This window comes from Drosophila pseudoobscura, chromosome X (assembly GCF_009870125.1).
Source record: "Drosophila pseudoobscura strain MV-25-SWS-2005 chromosome X, UCI_Dpse_MV25, whole genome shotgun sequence".
In the NCBI taxonomy this organism is placed as follows: Eukaryota; Metazoa; Arthropoda; class Insecta; order Diptera; family Drosophilidae; genus Drosophila; species Drosophila pseudoobscura.
In genome coordinates this window covers 40,053,424-40,068,060 of record NC_046683.1, presented here as the reverse complement: position 1 = coordinate 40,068,060, position 14,637 = coordinate 40,053,424, and the positions used below count along the sequence as shown (strand labels likewise).

General features: G+C 45.8%; 3 protein-coding genes across 3 annotated transcripts; all 3 read right to left on the bottom strand.

The window, feature by feature from the left end:
* Positions 1–6,417: 6,417 nt before the first annotated feature.
* LOC4815404 (hornerin) lies at positions 6,418–8,263 on the bottom strand. Its single transcript, XM_001355425.3, has one exon. The coding sequence runs from the start codon at positions 8,080–8,082 to the stop codon at positions 6,511–6,513; it is 1,572 nt and encodes a 523-aa protein (XP_001355461.2). The 5' UTR covers positions 8,083–8,263; the 3' UTR covers positions 6,418–6,510.
* Positions 8,264–10,552: 2,289 nt separating this feature from the next.
* LOC4815579 (uncharacterized) lies at positions 10,553–11,105 on the bottom strand. Its single transcript, XM_033384301.1, has one exon. It carries the CDS (start codon positions 11,084–11,086, stop codon positions 10,592–10,594), a length of 495 nt encoding a protein of 164 aa, XP_033240192.1. The 5' UTR covers positions 11,087–11,105; the 3' UTR covers positions 10,553–10,591.
* Positions 11,106–12,685: 1,580 nt separating this feature from the next.
* On the bottom strand, positions 12,686–14,382 carry LOC4815524 (putative cyclin-dependent serine/threonine-protein kinase DDB_G0272797/DDB_G0274007). The gene is made up of 2 exons (XM_001355427.4): positions 14,277–14,382; positions 12,686–14,207 (listed from the first exon to the last, which is right to left on the bottom strand). Exons 1-2 carry the CDS (start codon positions 14,289–14,291, stop codon positions 12,891–12,893), a joined length of 1,332 nt encoding a protein of 443 aa, XP_001355463.3. The 5' UTR covers positions 14,292–14,382; the 3' UTR covers positions 12,686–12,890.
* Between the last annotated feature and the right edge of the window lie 255 nt (positions 14,383–14,637).

The following is a 14,637-nucleotide window of genomic DNA, read 5'->3' as shown; positions in this document are numbered from 1 at the left end:
ACAGATCACCGAACTAAAACTGACATTATTTCGACTCACCGAAGCCAAAGAAACTGAACCGACACGTTTTAAAACAAAAAAGGAGCTAGTTAAAGACTTATGTCGCAATGAATTCCTAAGAGGGATCAGAGGACCACTAGGGCCAACTATTAAGGCTATGAACCCCAAAACACTACAAGAAGCGTACGAAGCAGCTATCAAAAAAAGGGAAATATATTACCCAGAAAATAGGAAGAAACAGGAAAGAGGACTATCCACTGACAAACCACGAACGTCAAATTATAACCAAAGGAACTATTTTAACCACCCTGACAACAACACAATGATAAATAATACACGAAGCCCTGACCAACGATATTACAACCAATACAGGGAACCAGCTATTATGCCAAAAGAAGAAAGACAGCAATACAAAAGATGCTACAACGACAAGAACAATAAAGACCTATACAATTTTGAAGAAGTCCAAGACAGTGACCAGCAAATAGAATTACATAACATTAAAGATGATGCAATTTTTCGGCAGAAAGCCTCGAAGAACCGACGGTCTACTTAAATAAAGCTTATGGGACAATTTTCCCTTGTATCGCTATTAACGTAGGAAGAAAGAGCGCATTAAAATTTTTGACAGACATGGGAGCCGAACGTTCCTTTATAAGACCACTAGTAATTTACAATAGAGATCAAATAAAATTACCCTACCCAATTTCCATCAAAATAGCACTGAACGTACAACCAAAAAAATTCAAAACCCATATTCCCCTATCGCGGAGTTCAACGACAACACTATATTTTCACCATTACTGTAAATTTCCATTCACTATTCGATGGATTAATTGGTATGGATATTCTTAAACATATCAAAGCTGTTGTAAACAGAAAAAAACTGTATTCCTACAACAATCTTCCAAACAGACTTGTGTACTAAATAAAACAAATTTTCGGGTACACATTCGGGTATTTTAAAGATACCAGTCCATCAAAGAACCGGATTTTTTCATTCCGAACAAAGACAGATCAAAACTGATCTAATTAAAGTATAACGAACAGAAAAATCGATCCTTTACCAACGTTTACCAAACAAATACTCAAGACAATAAACGACATTCCGGTATATAAAATACCATTTGATACAGCCAACCAGAAATTCAGGAAATCCAAAGAAAACTTTCTAAAATGCAGAAAGCACACCAGTTTTCCTATTATCAAAGAAATTTTACGCAACAAAACCCAAGAAATGGGGACTAGTAATATATTACAGGAAGCTTAACGAAAAAACTATTAAAGAAAAACATCCTATGCCTGTAATTAATGAAGTTTCTTGATAGCACAGCCAGAGCTCGACACGAATCAGAATTTTTAAAGAAACAAATCGAATACTTAGGGCACATAGTTCCAGATAAAAGAATTAAACCAAACCGAAATTAACTTTCTGCCATCAGGGTATTCCCAATTCCAAAGAAAAAAAAGGAAGTAAAATCCTTCTTAGGCCTGTTAGGATATTACAGAAGATTTATTAACGATTTTGTAAAGATTACCAAACCTAATAATAATAATATAAAGAATATTCTTAAGATTCGAAAATATGTTTTATATAATAATAAGAATAATATTAAGCATACAAATGTAAAATGTTCAAGACTAGGAGAAAGTTCATATGCGAAAGCCCAAAGAATAATGAAATAACCCAAGACAAATGTCTACAAGGATTATTCCAAGGAGTAAAGACGTCATGCGAAGCAACAAACATAACCGAAAGCGAATCAATTATGGAAGAAGAACAAGGCACAGTGGTACTAATCAACGCAGTCAACACCAAGGTCACACCATCATGGGATCAAGAAGCCATAATCAATGGGACAGAAACTATAAAATTCGAAAACTACACAATTAAGATCAACGATATCACCTATGGAGACAACACACTCGAATTGACCGAAGACATCAAAATTCAACTACCACTCGAAACTAACATAACAAAAAAGAGACCTATGGAATAGTTAAATCTACAAACGTTACACCTAAATTTCACGCAGGATAACGCCCCCATCATCGAAATAAGAGTAATAGCCAAAAACCATCTCATCTCTACATATGACATATTTGGCTGGGAGCCTAACCTGCACGGGCCTTTTATTCATCAGAAGAAGAAAAGTAACCATCGACCTCCAATTTCATTCGGATTCCAGCTCCGTTCCGACCATATCTCCATTATGGCCCTCTCTTCAGTCTAGGTGGGGAGGAATAATCCCCTCGAAACCCATCGACGTTCCCCCGCCAAGCCCACACGTTTGGACTTAGCCTAACCCACAATATGTAGCACATTATCGCATCGAATGACACTGGTATAAACACAGGCGTCAGCACTAGGCAGGATGTGATTGCGACAGCCAAGAGCTCATCGTTCAAGAATGGTAAATAAGCTATTTTTTGAAATACAGAGTCAGCGACGTCCACAGAGGAAGACCAGCAACAATCATAAGAACGGCAAGACAAAGGTCTTGCAGTCAGTCTTAATTGAGAATTAAAATCCAAGATATTGAGTTTGAAATAAAACATTTTGGATTTAACATTTAAACAAAGCTTATTTATTGGTAATCCGGAAACATCCTCCTCCTTCGAGAGAAAAAAAATCAGTCAGAACGTGTCGTCGGGCGCTGAGTAGCGACCAAAAATTGATTTGTTCGGTTTGGCTATAATAATGATCCGATCTGATCCAGATTGAGCAATCTGGTTGATATAATCATTCTCTATGATATTGCGTTCTTTATTTTCACAGATTCTCACAGATTTTGACATATCACAGAAGTCTGGATACAAAATGTCGTTGCTCTAGCTTTAATAGTCTCTAAGCGCTCATATGGACGGACGGATGGACAGACACACTTGGCTGTATCAACTTGGCTATTGATGCTGATCGAGAATATATATACTTTATGGGATCGGAAACGCTTCCTTCTGGACGTTACACACATTCATTTTCCTCACAAATCTAAAACATATCTAAATCTAAAATCTAAACTATACTCATCGGGTATAAGAGCTCCCTCCCCTTGCAGTATTTGATGACAACTTTTCTCAAATTCGTGACTATTTTTTCGAACCGAAAAACTTACTGAACAACCTAGAACAAGTAAGCCGTCACCGCCCTTTACTACTGATTTTCGATTTTGTATATGTTTGTATACATTTCACCACCTCTGAAATTGTGATCCATGCATTGAGTGAGGAACGGAGAACAGCCCCATAGAATTTTTGCGTCATGAGTTGTCTGTGAAAGTGCTTGCTGGAAGAACAGAATTAAGAGTTTCATGCATACGGAATAGTCGAGATAGAATCAATATAGTAATATATTTAACTGCCATAGGAACGATGAAGTGTTGATGTGAACAAATCAATAGCCTCTAAAATAATTTTGGATTGCGAATCAAAAAGGTTACAAAGGTGTATCTGAAAAAAAAAACTGTAAAATTCCTGTAAACAATATTCAGAAATCATTGGCTATAGCTGAGCAGAAGGAAAGACTTTTTAGTTTTTATCTGCACCAAAAGATTATACATTTTGCTCCCTGGTGTTATAAATATACTGAGCCCTGTCTTGAACTGAATTCCCAGATCATTGGAGTATATTATATCCTGGAGATGCTTCTGATAGTCCTAAAGTATAATAGGCGATTTTCCGATGGAAAATTCCTTGAGTTGAACACCTTGTTGTTGTTCCTTCTTTTCTCTCTCTAGTGGATATAGAGATCCTCTTTCTCTTCCTGGCTATATTTGAACTTTGCTGATCCCTCTGGTGATCTCTTCCATCCGTTGTGGTACTTGCCCACAAGAAGAAATGGTGGAAAAGAGAAAAAGCAAGAAATGATTCAACAACATAAAATGTTACCACATTCGAAATAACAACATGAACGATATGAAATGAAAAGTGAATGGTCGTTGTCGTCCGCTGCTGCTGCACTTTAATACCGATACCGAAGAAACCTCAACCTGCCACAACCTCACAGCCATTTCATTTTATTTCTGCCAGTTCCCGATCCCTACCTTATGGAGTGTGGAGTGTGAAGTGTGGGTAAAAATTAACAAAAATCAGGCGTAAAAGTCATAAATAACAAAAGCAATAATAAAACCCATGGCATGGCGGAACAACAATAACGATGAAATGGTATAATATTTAACGCTTTTTAATACACTTTGTCAGATGGTATTATTATTTTCCACACATGTTTGGGAACACATGGCTTTCGTATGCATTTAAAAATATGTTATATATTCCAAAATTCTGATATTTACTGCTCCGTACGTGGTATGATATGGTTTCTGCTTGATTTCCCATATATGTATGTACATACATACGTATGTATATATGTATGTAGATTCATCCAGTTAGAAAGGTTTTAAATTATATTTAATGGCTTTGGAAATTGGTATTCTCCGTAATGGACTAATTTGATCACTTTAGATCCCTTTATCGATTAGCAAGGGTATTGAAGCCTTCGATAAGTCAATCTACTTTTTTTTCTGCCAATGTGTAAGACCCCCCTCTTGGCATCCAACTCTGGTGAACTTTTGTCCAAAGTTCGCACATAATTTGGCCAGCAGCAATCTACATTGATCGATGGAGATATCGATCAGTTATCGATAGCTAATGAGCAGAGCCATAAAGCACGCTCCATCTCTCTCTGCACCTGTCACAGCCATCCCCAGCGGAGGGAGGGAGGGTCTTCAAAAACTTATCTAATTTATTGTGCCAGAGATCTCCCTCCCTGCCCTTTTACCTTTCTTTTGTTTTGTGCTTGAATGAATTTGTCGACACATAAACATATAGAAAACACAGAAAAGATTCCAATGAAAGAAAAACGAGAATGACAAAAGAGAAATACATAGTGGGAAAGAGGGGCAGAGGGCTGGAGTTCAGAGTTGCGTAACTTTCACGCAGCTTTGACCCTGACGAAATCTCTATGAGATCTTGAGCATTTGGTTTAAGTCACAGTCACAGTCCAAGTCACGTCTCAGTGAGCGAATTCTGGCCGCTTCCGGATCTGGCCGGATGTGGCGGCTCAATTATGCTAATGAACGTGGGAGAACCCCCCACCCCCCCCATCCCGATAGCAGAAAAAGCCCACCAGACAGACAGAATCATGACTCTATCCCAAGCCTCAAGTTCATCTCAAGACCAGCGCAGTGGGGGCCCTATGCCTATGCCCATGCCCATACCCATACCCATGCCCATGCCCATGCACATGCACAGGCACATGCCCATCATTCCCAACATGTCCATCATTCCAGCTGTCATCCTTTCACTTTCCGAACTCCAGCTCCGACTCTGAACTGGGTCAGCGATAATGCCATAAGGATCAAATGCCACAACTGGTTGGCCGAATTATGCAACAGAGTTTGGCGGCAAGAGAGAGGATGATTAAGTGCGTTTTGACCATCCATCATGATCAGAGACAACCAGTGGAGAGAGGATTACAGTGGAATGAGAAATCTCTGTGGAAAGATCTGCACTTGGAGTATCTAACTAGTGGATAATCTTTAAGTAGACCCATGAATGTTCTCTCCCTTTTGCTGACACACTAATCGAAGTATTCCGGAGGGAGAGTATGGTCTGGCATACTGATTAATGAATCCAAATTCACCAAGAAAACTCTCAGACTACGAATGGTATGTGGATATATCGCTTGGAATTTAGATTAGGTCAGTTTTTGGGGGTAAAACTTTCATCTTCTTTGGATCATGTTCCTAATTTTTGCTTTATTCGTTTAAACGAATATATGAAATCATAATCTTATGGAGGTCTTCTCTTCTCTCTATGTTGATGATATAAGGTTCATCATTTGGAATCGTGGGGAAAGATTTCGTCTTCTGTCTCATCTTTTAATTGAATAGAAGTCAATTCTCAGAAGTATTATCTCGATTTCTTTGCAGATTAGATTAGTAGATCCCTCGAACTGTGTGAAGGATCCCTTTTTAGGGGTATCAAACCACTCAATTTCTCTTCTGCTGGTTGGTAAATGCAACACCAGCAGAAGTTCCACAAGCAATCGCTGGGATCGTTGTCTTCAAAGCTAATTGGCCATGCCACAGGCGTTGCAGAGCCATGGCACTCCACTCCCACAAAACACCACTATGCTGTCTGCTCTCCTCTCCTGTCCTCTCCTTTCTTTCCTTTCTCTCTATAGTTTTTTATTATTGCTTTTTTTCTTGATATAGTTTCTCGCATCAATTCAAATCACAATTCAAAAAATTTCGAGCAAGCGAAATCCGTAATCAGAAAACGAGCTACGAGAAATCGTGAACCGTTGGATGTGCCCTGCATTTTAAGCATCTGGAATCTGTCCAGCTTTCCAGCTGCCGTCCTGAAAGGGCACTTCCACTTCTCATCCAAGAGAGAGTGGAAGGGGGCGTGGCAGCATTTACGTTTTCCATTTCGTTTTTTTATTATTTCGATATAAAAAAAATTACAATAGATTGTTGCGCTTAAAGCTCTTAAAAGTAGTTTAATAATTTAATGATATCCGTGGGTGGGCACGGGCGGCAGGTAGGTGGCCTCTGGCTCGAATATGGGCGTGGCCGAGTCCCCCGAGTGCCCTGGTGCACCGTACAGCACCTGGGGCGGGGGGGCCTGGTAGTCGTATCCTGACGAGCTTGGGGGCTGCAGATACTGATTGCTGGGCGTGGCATAGTCATAGCCAGACCCGGAGCTGGGCTCGTGCTTAGCCCCCAGGAAGGCGCTTGGCTTGAAGGGCGCCTTGGACAGCTCGTTCAAGGAAATATCATTGGAATGATGGTGGCCACCGCTGTTGGACAGGACATCGGTGTGCAGGGCCTGTGGCTTGTTGGCTGTGTAGCTAAAGTGGCCCAGACCCTTGTGGCCCAAAGCATAAACGGGCGTCTGATGCTCCTCCGCTGCCTGCTCTGCCTTGTGCTCCTGCTCTTCTAGCACCTGGACCTGCACTTGATCGGGCAGCGGGTGCTGTGGGTGTTGCTGATGCTCATAGCCGGGCAGCAGCGGAACTCCGTAGCTGCTCAGAGGCGGGGATTTGCCAAAGCCAATGCTGGGCGCATCGTAGCTGTAGCCGGAGGTCTCCTCTCCGCCCAGATGATGCTCCAGTGCGGGATGGGCTGATGGGGCGTGATGGGGATAGCCACCAAGCTGCGCTCCTCCATGGCTAAGGCTCAGGGCGTGGCTCAGACCCTGCTCCAAGGCGTGCTCCAGAGCGTGCCCGTGGTTGGATACGTGCTCCAGAGAATGCCCGTGGCTTGGTCCATGGCTCAGTCCATGACCGAATCCGTGACTGAAGCCGTGACCAGCCGAAGAGTGCTGGGAGGAGATGGCATAGCTTGGACGGGCTCCTGCTCCTGATCCTCCGTGATGACTGCTGTGAGAGTACTCTGGACCGGCTACCAGATAGGTGCTGCTGGGCTTGTGGCCTCCCAGAAGATTCAGGTAGCCTCCTCCAACGCCTCCACCAGTGGATCCGTGGGAGGAGTACTTGTAGCCCAGGCCGGAGCCGGAGCCAGATCCTGATCCAGACCCGTGCCCCTGTCCGTATCCATGACTGTATCCGTAGCCGTGACCGTGACTTGGGCCGTGTCCGTGGTAGCTATGGCCATGTCCGGATGCAGATCCACCGCTCGTCTGTACAATGTAAGTCTCTACCTTGGGCCCCTGATGGTGGTGTCCACTGCCGCTGCTGCTGCTGATGTAGTGCGGCCTTCCATGGGAGGAGTGTCCTCCATAATGGTGTCCTCCGTAGCTCTCCAGAGTGGTATCCGCATGCCCGAAGTCGTAGCCGCTGTTGGACGAAAGCCCATTTCCGTGCAGAGTCGAAGCGTACCCGAAGCCCGAGTCGTAGGAGGAGGAGTGGGATGGACCGGGAGGCAGGTACTTGTGCGAGGGGCCGTGGTAGAGGCCACTGCCGAAGCTTAAGCCGGCATCTCGCTTCAGTTTGGTAGGCGTGGCGGATGGGGCGGAGGCCTGCTTAGCGATGGCATCGGTGGGGACGTCGGCATTGACGAGCAATGCGCAGCAGCAGCTGAACAGAGCCACAGCTAACGGGATTCTTCCAAACTGCATTCTCACGGGCACAATACAAAAAACAGCAGCAAATAAATTGCAAAAAAAATTAACAGTTATCCTTGGATTGGCTTGACTTGGCTATCTATCTCTTTCTCGCGTATTCCACAAGTGTCGCGCGCAGCAGTAGCTAGCGCAATGTTGACGACCTCTGCGACGGCCAACCCTTTTATACGCGCTCTGCCTCGGCCGCTGCCAAAGCCCCAGCCACAGCCACGACTCTAACTTGGACAGCGGCTCAGCGCCAACTGCGACGCCAACTGCGCCGACGCGCAGCGATGCGAAAACAGTTTCTTCTCTCCTCTCATTCGCACTCTTTGTCGGCTGCGACTGCTTTGCATACGCAGACGCAGACGTACATATGTATGTTTTCGGTTTCGAATTCGGCTTTGGTTTCTTCTGCGCTCTGCTTTGTGTCAGCCGCTGGCAGAGGGCGGACCGGAGGGGCACATCTACTCTCACTCTCGACGCACGCACTGTGGGATAGATATTGATTTGAATGTCTTATAGTATTCATAATGAGGGCTTACTGTAGTAGGAAGATGTAGTGGGGGTGCTGTTGCTGTTCTATGGGTGTACTACACTACTCATTTTCGCTTATCCTCTTGAAATATGTGTTCCACTATTTTCAGTGATTTGTACCACTGTGTGGATTGGCGGAGACCCGACAGCGCCACTCAAGTTCAAGTGACACTTTTTCATATCACATGTCACGGGCTGCCCTTTGGCTCGCTCCCCTATACCCCACTGCACCCCTCCCTGCACGGGCAAGGTGTGTGTTTTCCCAAGTTCCCAGTGAGCCGCTCTGGTCCCTCCTCTCCCACAGCTGTCACACCCTTGCCAGAAAGGCAGCTCGGCTTATGCGCAAATTGCATTTAATTTACAGTTACTCGTACTACCTGTGCCGCACAACGCCACTCTCTTCTCTCCACACTCCCTCTTCTCAATCCACGCTCCGTAATCCACTCTTCTCTCTTATCTCTCCACTCTTGTCTCCCGTTGTAATTGTTGGTGTTTTCAGCGAAGCAAATTTTAAAAGAGATTTGTATTCGATTTTGCAATACGATGTACAGTATGCGGAACGGAAGGGGATCTTTGCGATTACGCCTCTATCGGAAGGAAGTTATAGATCTTATTAATTTAAATCTCTTAAAAATCTTTATTGTACAGACATATGTACATACATATGTATCTTTGAATACCAAAACATTTTGAATGAATTTGATAAATTAATCATATCAATGATAAACAAAACAAACTGATCAGAGAATGTACATACATATCTCTTAAGCTCTTATGAGGCACTTCCTTATCCATCTGAAACTCCGATCCCGCTTCTGGCACCACTCTTCCGTGTGGCACACTCCAGTGTCCACATTGATTGGCTGCCCTATACCTTACATATATCCCCCATGCTGAAAGAGCATATTCGCTCTGCCCAGGTCGAACCTCGTGTACGAGGTTACAAATGCCCTTTGCTTCGTACTTGTAGAAGTCCTCCCGAGAACGGAACCACTATACCGGATGCATATTTGTTCCTCTACGAATTCAGTGGCGCTCATCACTGAATCTGGGAGCATCATTAAACGGTCCTTAGATAAAAATTATTGAAGATATGAGAAATTACATTTCTGTGGCTACACAACCTCCTTTAACGCGCCTATTCATTCACCGTCTCTCTTTCTCACACACTCTTCATCGTGCGGTGTGCGCCCACTGGCGGAGGGGAGCGGCGGCCCTTGCCGCGGCTTACAGCGTTCCCGCTTCTTTAAAATATTATTTAACTCAGATCAGAAAAGCTATATTTAATATCTTTATACGGAAAAACTTGCTTGGATCAACGTACGAAATGTAAATGTGCCTTAAATAGACCCAAAGAGATCCAAAGAGTATTCACCACCTCGATCTCTAGCAGACTTAAGTATTTCTCCTATGGTTTTTGTGTGATTCTTCTGGTAGCTTCTCTGCCTCTTAGGCGGCGCTTTTGTCTCTTTTTGTGTGCCGTTTCTTTCGTTTCATCGTGGCGGGTCGTGTGCCACTGCGCGGCGCTTTTAGTTGATGTAATTGCCTGGCACCCGCTGCCCTTGCCACTGTCTCCGTCTCTGCCCCATCCGCCCCACCACCAGTTGGGTTACCACTTCTGTTGCGCGTTGCGCAATCGCACCACCAAGGTCACACCTGCCGCCATGTCGATCGAGATATAATTTCGCCGATTTGCGACTTGTGCGTCTTGTGCGTCTGGGCCCTCGTCGTCGTCGTAATTGAGGCATTTGAAAGCGGCAACAAATTGCCAGAGATCCGACCAGATCCGCCCATGGTAAAAGTCGGCCACCAGACGCCTCTCCATCTTCACCCTGCCATCTCCCCATCGCCCCTTCGGTGGGCGAGTCATCGCCAGAGATTACATGGCCAGAGATTGGATTGTGTGGGAAGACCTTTCGAATCGATTGTCTAACAGTGGCTTTTGGGTGGCTTCTACTTCTTTATTCGTGATTAATGATGGGGAACTCTATGATCTAAATATGTTGTACAGACGGCCAGGGGACAGGTAGACGAATGGTCCAACTCTTTCTATTTCTCTGGCTGGCTCCTCCAGAGATCCTCCTCCCGGATCCTCGTCATCGTCATCCGTGTAGCCCGAAAAGGGAGAGGGCCTGAAGGGCAGGCTGAACCTTCCCTGAACAGGCGGTCCTGTGTGGCCCAGGAACTGTATTTGTGGCGTGAACAGACCCTGCTTCAGCTCCTGTTCAGGCTCCAGTAGCTTCTCCTGCCTCTGCTCCCGCTCCCTCTCCCGCTGCACAGAAGGAAAGGTCTGAGGACCCGTGTAGCCGGGACTCAACTGCGAGAGTGGGGATTGCTGTGGAGTGGACGGCACCAGCGGACGCCAGGGCATGGAGTACAGCCAGGCAGGGTAGACGGCATGCTGCAGCTGCTGCTGCCCCTGCAAGAGAGGTAGGCAACCGAGCAGAGCCAGGATGAGGGATAACAATGACATGCTGGCCATCGATCTCCCGGGCGAATGGTGGCCCTGGCCCTGACATCCAGGGGATATATATGGGCGGAATGACCGTTATCCGATAGCCATGGATCCGCTGAAAAGTGATATCTTTCTGGCACCGCTTCTTCCTCAGTGTTGCGCAACTTGGAATCCAATTCCCATTCCCATTCCCTTTCCCTTTTCATCTGTTTCCAGAGGTTCCCCCGCATCGATCCCCCCATCGATTTCCAGTTAATGACGCTCTCTCTCTCTCTCTCTCTCTCATCGTGCAGAAACATAATTCTTGTTAAATGATTTTTCGGCTCTTTGAGTTTGCGCAAATGATGTTGCAACATCCAAATTTGTTGCCTTCAGAGTGGCTTGATCAACAATCCATGTAACTGAGATCCACCGCCTTGCCCTGCCCTTCGAATGCCAAATTTTCCACATGAGGGCCTACAACTGTGGCACTGTTGTGACTCTGTTGCTGCCGGTGTGGCAGATGGGATCTATGCCATAGAAAATGGTATCACAAATACAGGCAGAAGTGCTTCCCTTTATCGTATAACAGTTGCAGTTGCAACCTAAAAGAAAGTCATCCGGTATTGCACTCCACTGGCACTGACAGTCCACTGTCCACTGTCCAGTGCCGCTGTCGCCCCTCAGCGACCGCTTTCGCACCACGGACAGCAACATTTCAATTTTTGATGACTCGACTTGATCGAAATCGAAGCATGAACATAACGAATAATGTGCCAAAAAGATTAACAGCACCAGGTAGCAGCAGTAGCAGTAAAAAAGATAACGAAGGACGCCGAAGCTGTAGATACACTGTTTTTGGTTGTTGCTATAAGATATCGTCAATGTCATCCGATGTTTGAACAGATAAAAGACCATTAAGAGTATAAAGGGTACAACACATGGCATCTACATATGTGAATCTGAAGCCTCTGATTGATTTAGCCTTTTATTGCTTCCCTTAAAAGTTATCCTTCGGAACCACATCTTGCAGCCAAAAGAAGCTTGTGTTATACATGGAAAACACATGAAATAGCCTTTTAATCTAAGTACGTATATGTACATATATGTATCATGCCCTTTGCGTGACAAGTCTCTGGAAAGGTATAGCAGCGTCTCTTCGCGTTGTGAATGCATTATTTTTTCTTTACTGGCGGCCGGCGTTTGGCGGCTTCCTACTGCAGCTGCAAAGAAAGTTGACGCCGTGCCACAAATATGCTGCTGTTTTTGTTATGATTTCTGCTGCAACGCTACAACGAAACTATGGGACAGTGTGGGCGTCTGCCGGTCTGTCTGGTGTCTTGGTGTTTTGTTTGCTTTACCTTCACTTTTCCGCCTCTTTGCACACTCTTTTACCACACGTACCACAGCGGAAGCCCCCGAGAAACGAATCTTCTCTAATTTGGATCTCTAATCGCCACATAATTCGCCACAGCAGCTGCCGCAAACAGCAGGCACTGGCATTAATGTGGGCAAATTACAAAATTCTGGCAATTAGTTTGCCAGAATCCGGATTGACGGTGGGAATCCGCGTAATCAAATTAGCCATGCTCGCATTTTGGCCAACAGACTCCAAGGTCCAGAGCCCCCCATTTGGTGACGCCATCATTCTGCTCATGACATAATTTATTGAATTAAATAGTACAAAAAAAAAGGTAGTTAAAAGGTAAATTCATGCTCAAACTAAATGCATTTCAGGTCTAAGAAAGGCAGAAGTAGAAGTCCAGGGAAGTTATGGAACAAGATGCTCAGACTAGGGATCTTATGGCATGCGATGGATCCCAGTGAGTCGTCAGGGGATGAAGGATGAGGACTATCTATAGTAGGGCGGCTGGAACTCGCGGCTGGGATGGCTCAAGGAGTTCTGGAAGGAGTAGGACGGATTCGAAGAGTGAATGGATGGGTTCGAGGGGTGAACGGCTGGGTTAGACGAGTGGCTGCTGGAACCTGGGGATTGGTTGGAGGAGAAAGCAAAGGCACTTTCCGAGTACTGACGATTTCCTGAGTTATGAGGCTGCTGTTGCTGCTGGGGCCACTCCCGCTGCATGGTATGGGACGAAGGCAGCTCGTAGGAGTGCGATTGCATCTGAACGTAGCCCTGGCTTTCCTGTTGCTGGGGAGAGCCCCCCAACAGCTCCTCATGCCGCTGACCTTGGACCTGGCCAAGTGGCTGGTGGCTGGAGGGCTGGACAGTGTTGAAAGGAACCCGCTGGTAGGCCTCTGGCAGGGATTGGCTCAGTAGGCGAGTGTCGAGAGCATCCAATCCAATGAAGCGATCTTGGTCCGAATAACTAGAAAGAGTATAAGCTGGAACAAGCTTGATATCGCGGGCAGGAGCAGCAACAGTTTTATGGCTGGTGGCATGTGCGAGAGCCGAAGGAAATCTATCAGAATTTTGGGCAAAATCGGATGGCTGCCAATGGACGCCCTGCTGTTGCTCCTGTTGATCGTGGTGCTCCTGCTGATGGTGTGGCTGCTGCTGATGTTGCCCTTCACGATGTTGCTCATGCTGAAAGCCTTGCTCATGAGATGGTTGCCAGGATTCAGCTCTCTGATGATGTGGCTCCTGCTGGAGAAGGCCTTGTTGATGATGTTGTCCTGGCCTGCCTTGCTGCTCGGGAGCGTATTCCACTTCTTGGTGGCCTTGGTGATGATGTGATTGGGACTGCTGGTGCTGCTGGTGGTACTGCTGCTCCTGGTGCTGCTGGAAGCCTTGATCCTGTCCAAGTCCCTGAGATGACTGCCAGGGCTCACCTATCTGTTGTTGATTTTGCTGTTGTCCAAACTGTTGCTTCTGCTTCCAGGAGTGCTCTTCTTGTCGATGCTGCTCCTGTCCCCCGTAGTACTGGTTGTTGTAGGGACCGTTGTAGCCATGCTGCTGTTGATGATTGGCCCCATGAGAGTGCTCCAGGGATTGTGGAATTTGATTGCCGTGAGATCCATGAGATTGCCAGGGCCCAGTGATGATGCCCGCTTCAGTGCTGGGCGGCCCCTGGGCGGGCAGGTACTTGTGGGCGGGTCCGTTGTAGCGGTATCCGTTCCGGTTGTGGTTGAACAGCTGCTGATTCCTGCCCGGCTGGACGACGGCCTGGACAGTGGTTGCTGCAAGGGCGGCGCTGAGAAGGAGGAACTGCAACAAGAGCACAACAGAAGCTGTAGGAGAAGCCAAAGCGATGCAGGATCAAAGCGTTGCACTTACCACGCGGAGCTTCATCTTTGGGGCGGCTGGTCGAGTGGCGAGCGAGCAATGGCAAAGCCGAGTCACGCCAAATACGTTTTATAGCATTACTACGAGTAGGTCTAGGTCCGACATCAATTCAAACGATCTCTTGTCAAATCAGCGCGTGAGCGTTGGCCAAAATTCGAGTACACCAAAAAAAAGAGTACAATTGTGGGATGATGAATGCTGTTTGTGCCGATAGCTGCCAGTTTCTCACGTAATATCTAAAGCTAGCAACAGCTTACTTACAGATGTGCCAATTAGTTATTTCATCTTTATCTAGAAGTGCATTCTGATACGGAAATGTGGCGTAGATATGAAATTGAGTACAAATTCGGGA

Excerpts from the sequence above, each read along its gene's own strand:
- LOC4815404 (XM_001355425.3), bottom strand. The coding sequence starts at position 8,082 with ATGCAGTTTGGAAGAATCCCGTTAGCTGTGGCTCTGTTCAGCTGCTGC.
- LOC4815579 (XM_033384301.1), bottom strand. The coding sequence starts at position 11,086 with ATGGCCAGCATGTCATTGTTATCCCTCATCCTGGCTCTGCTCGGTTGC.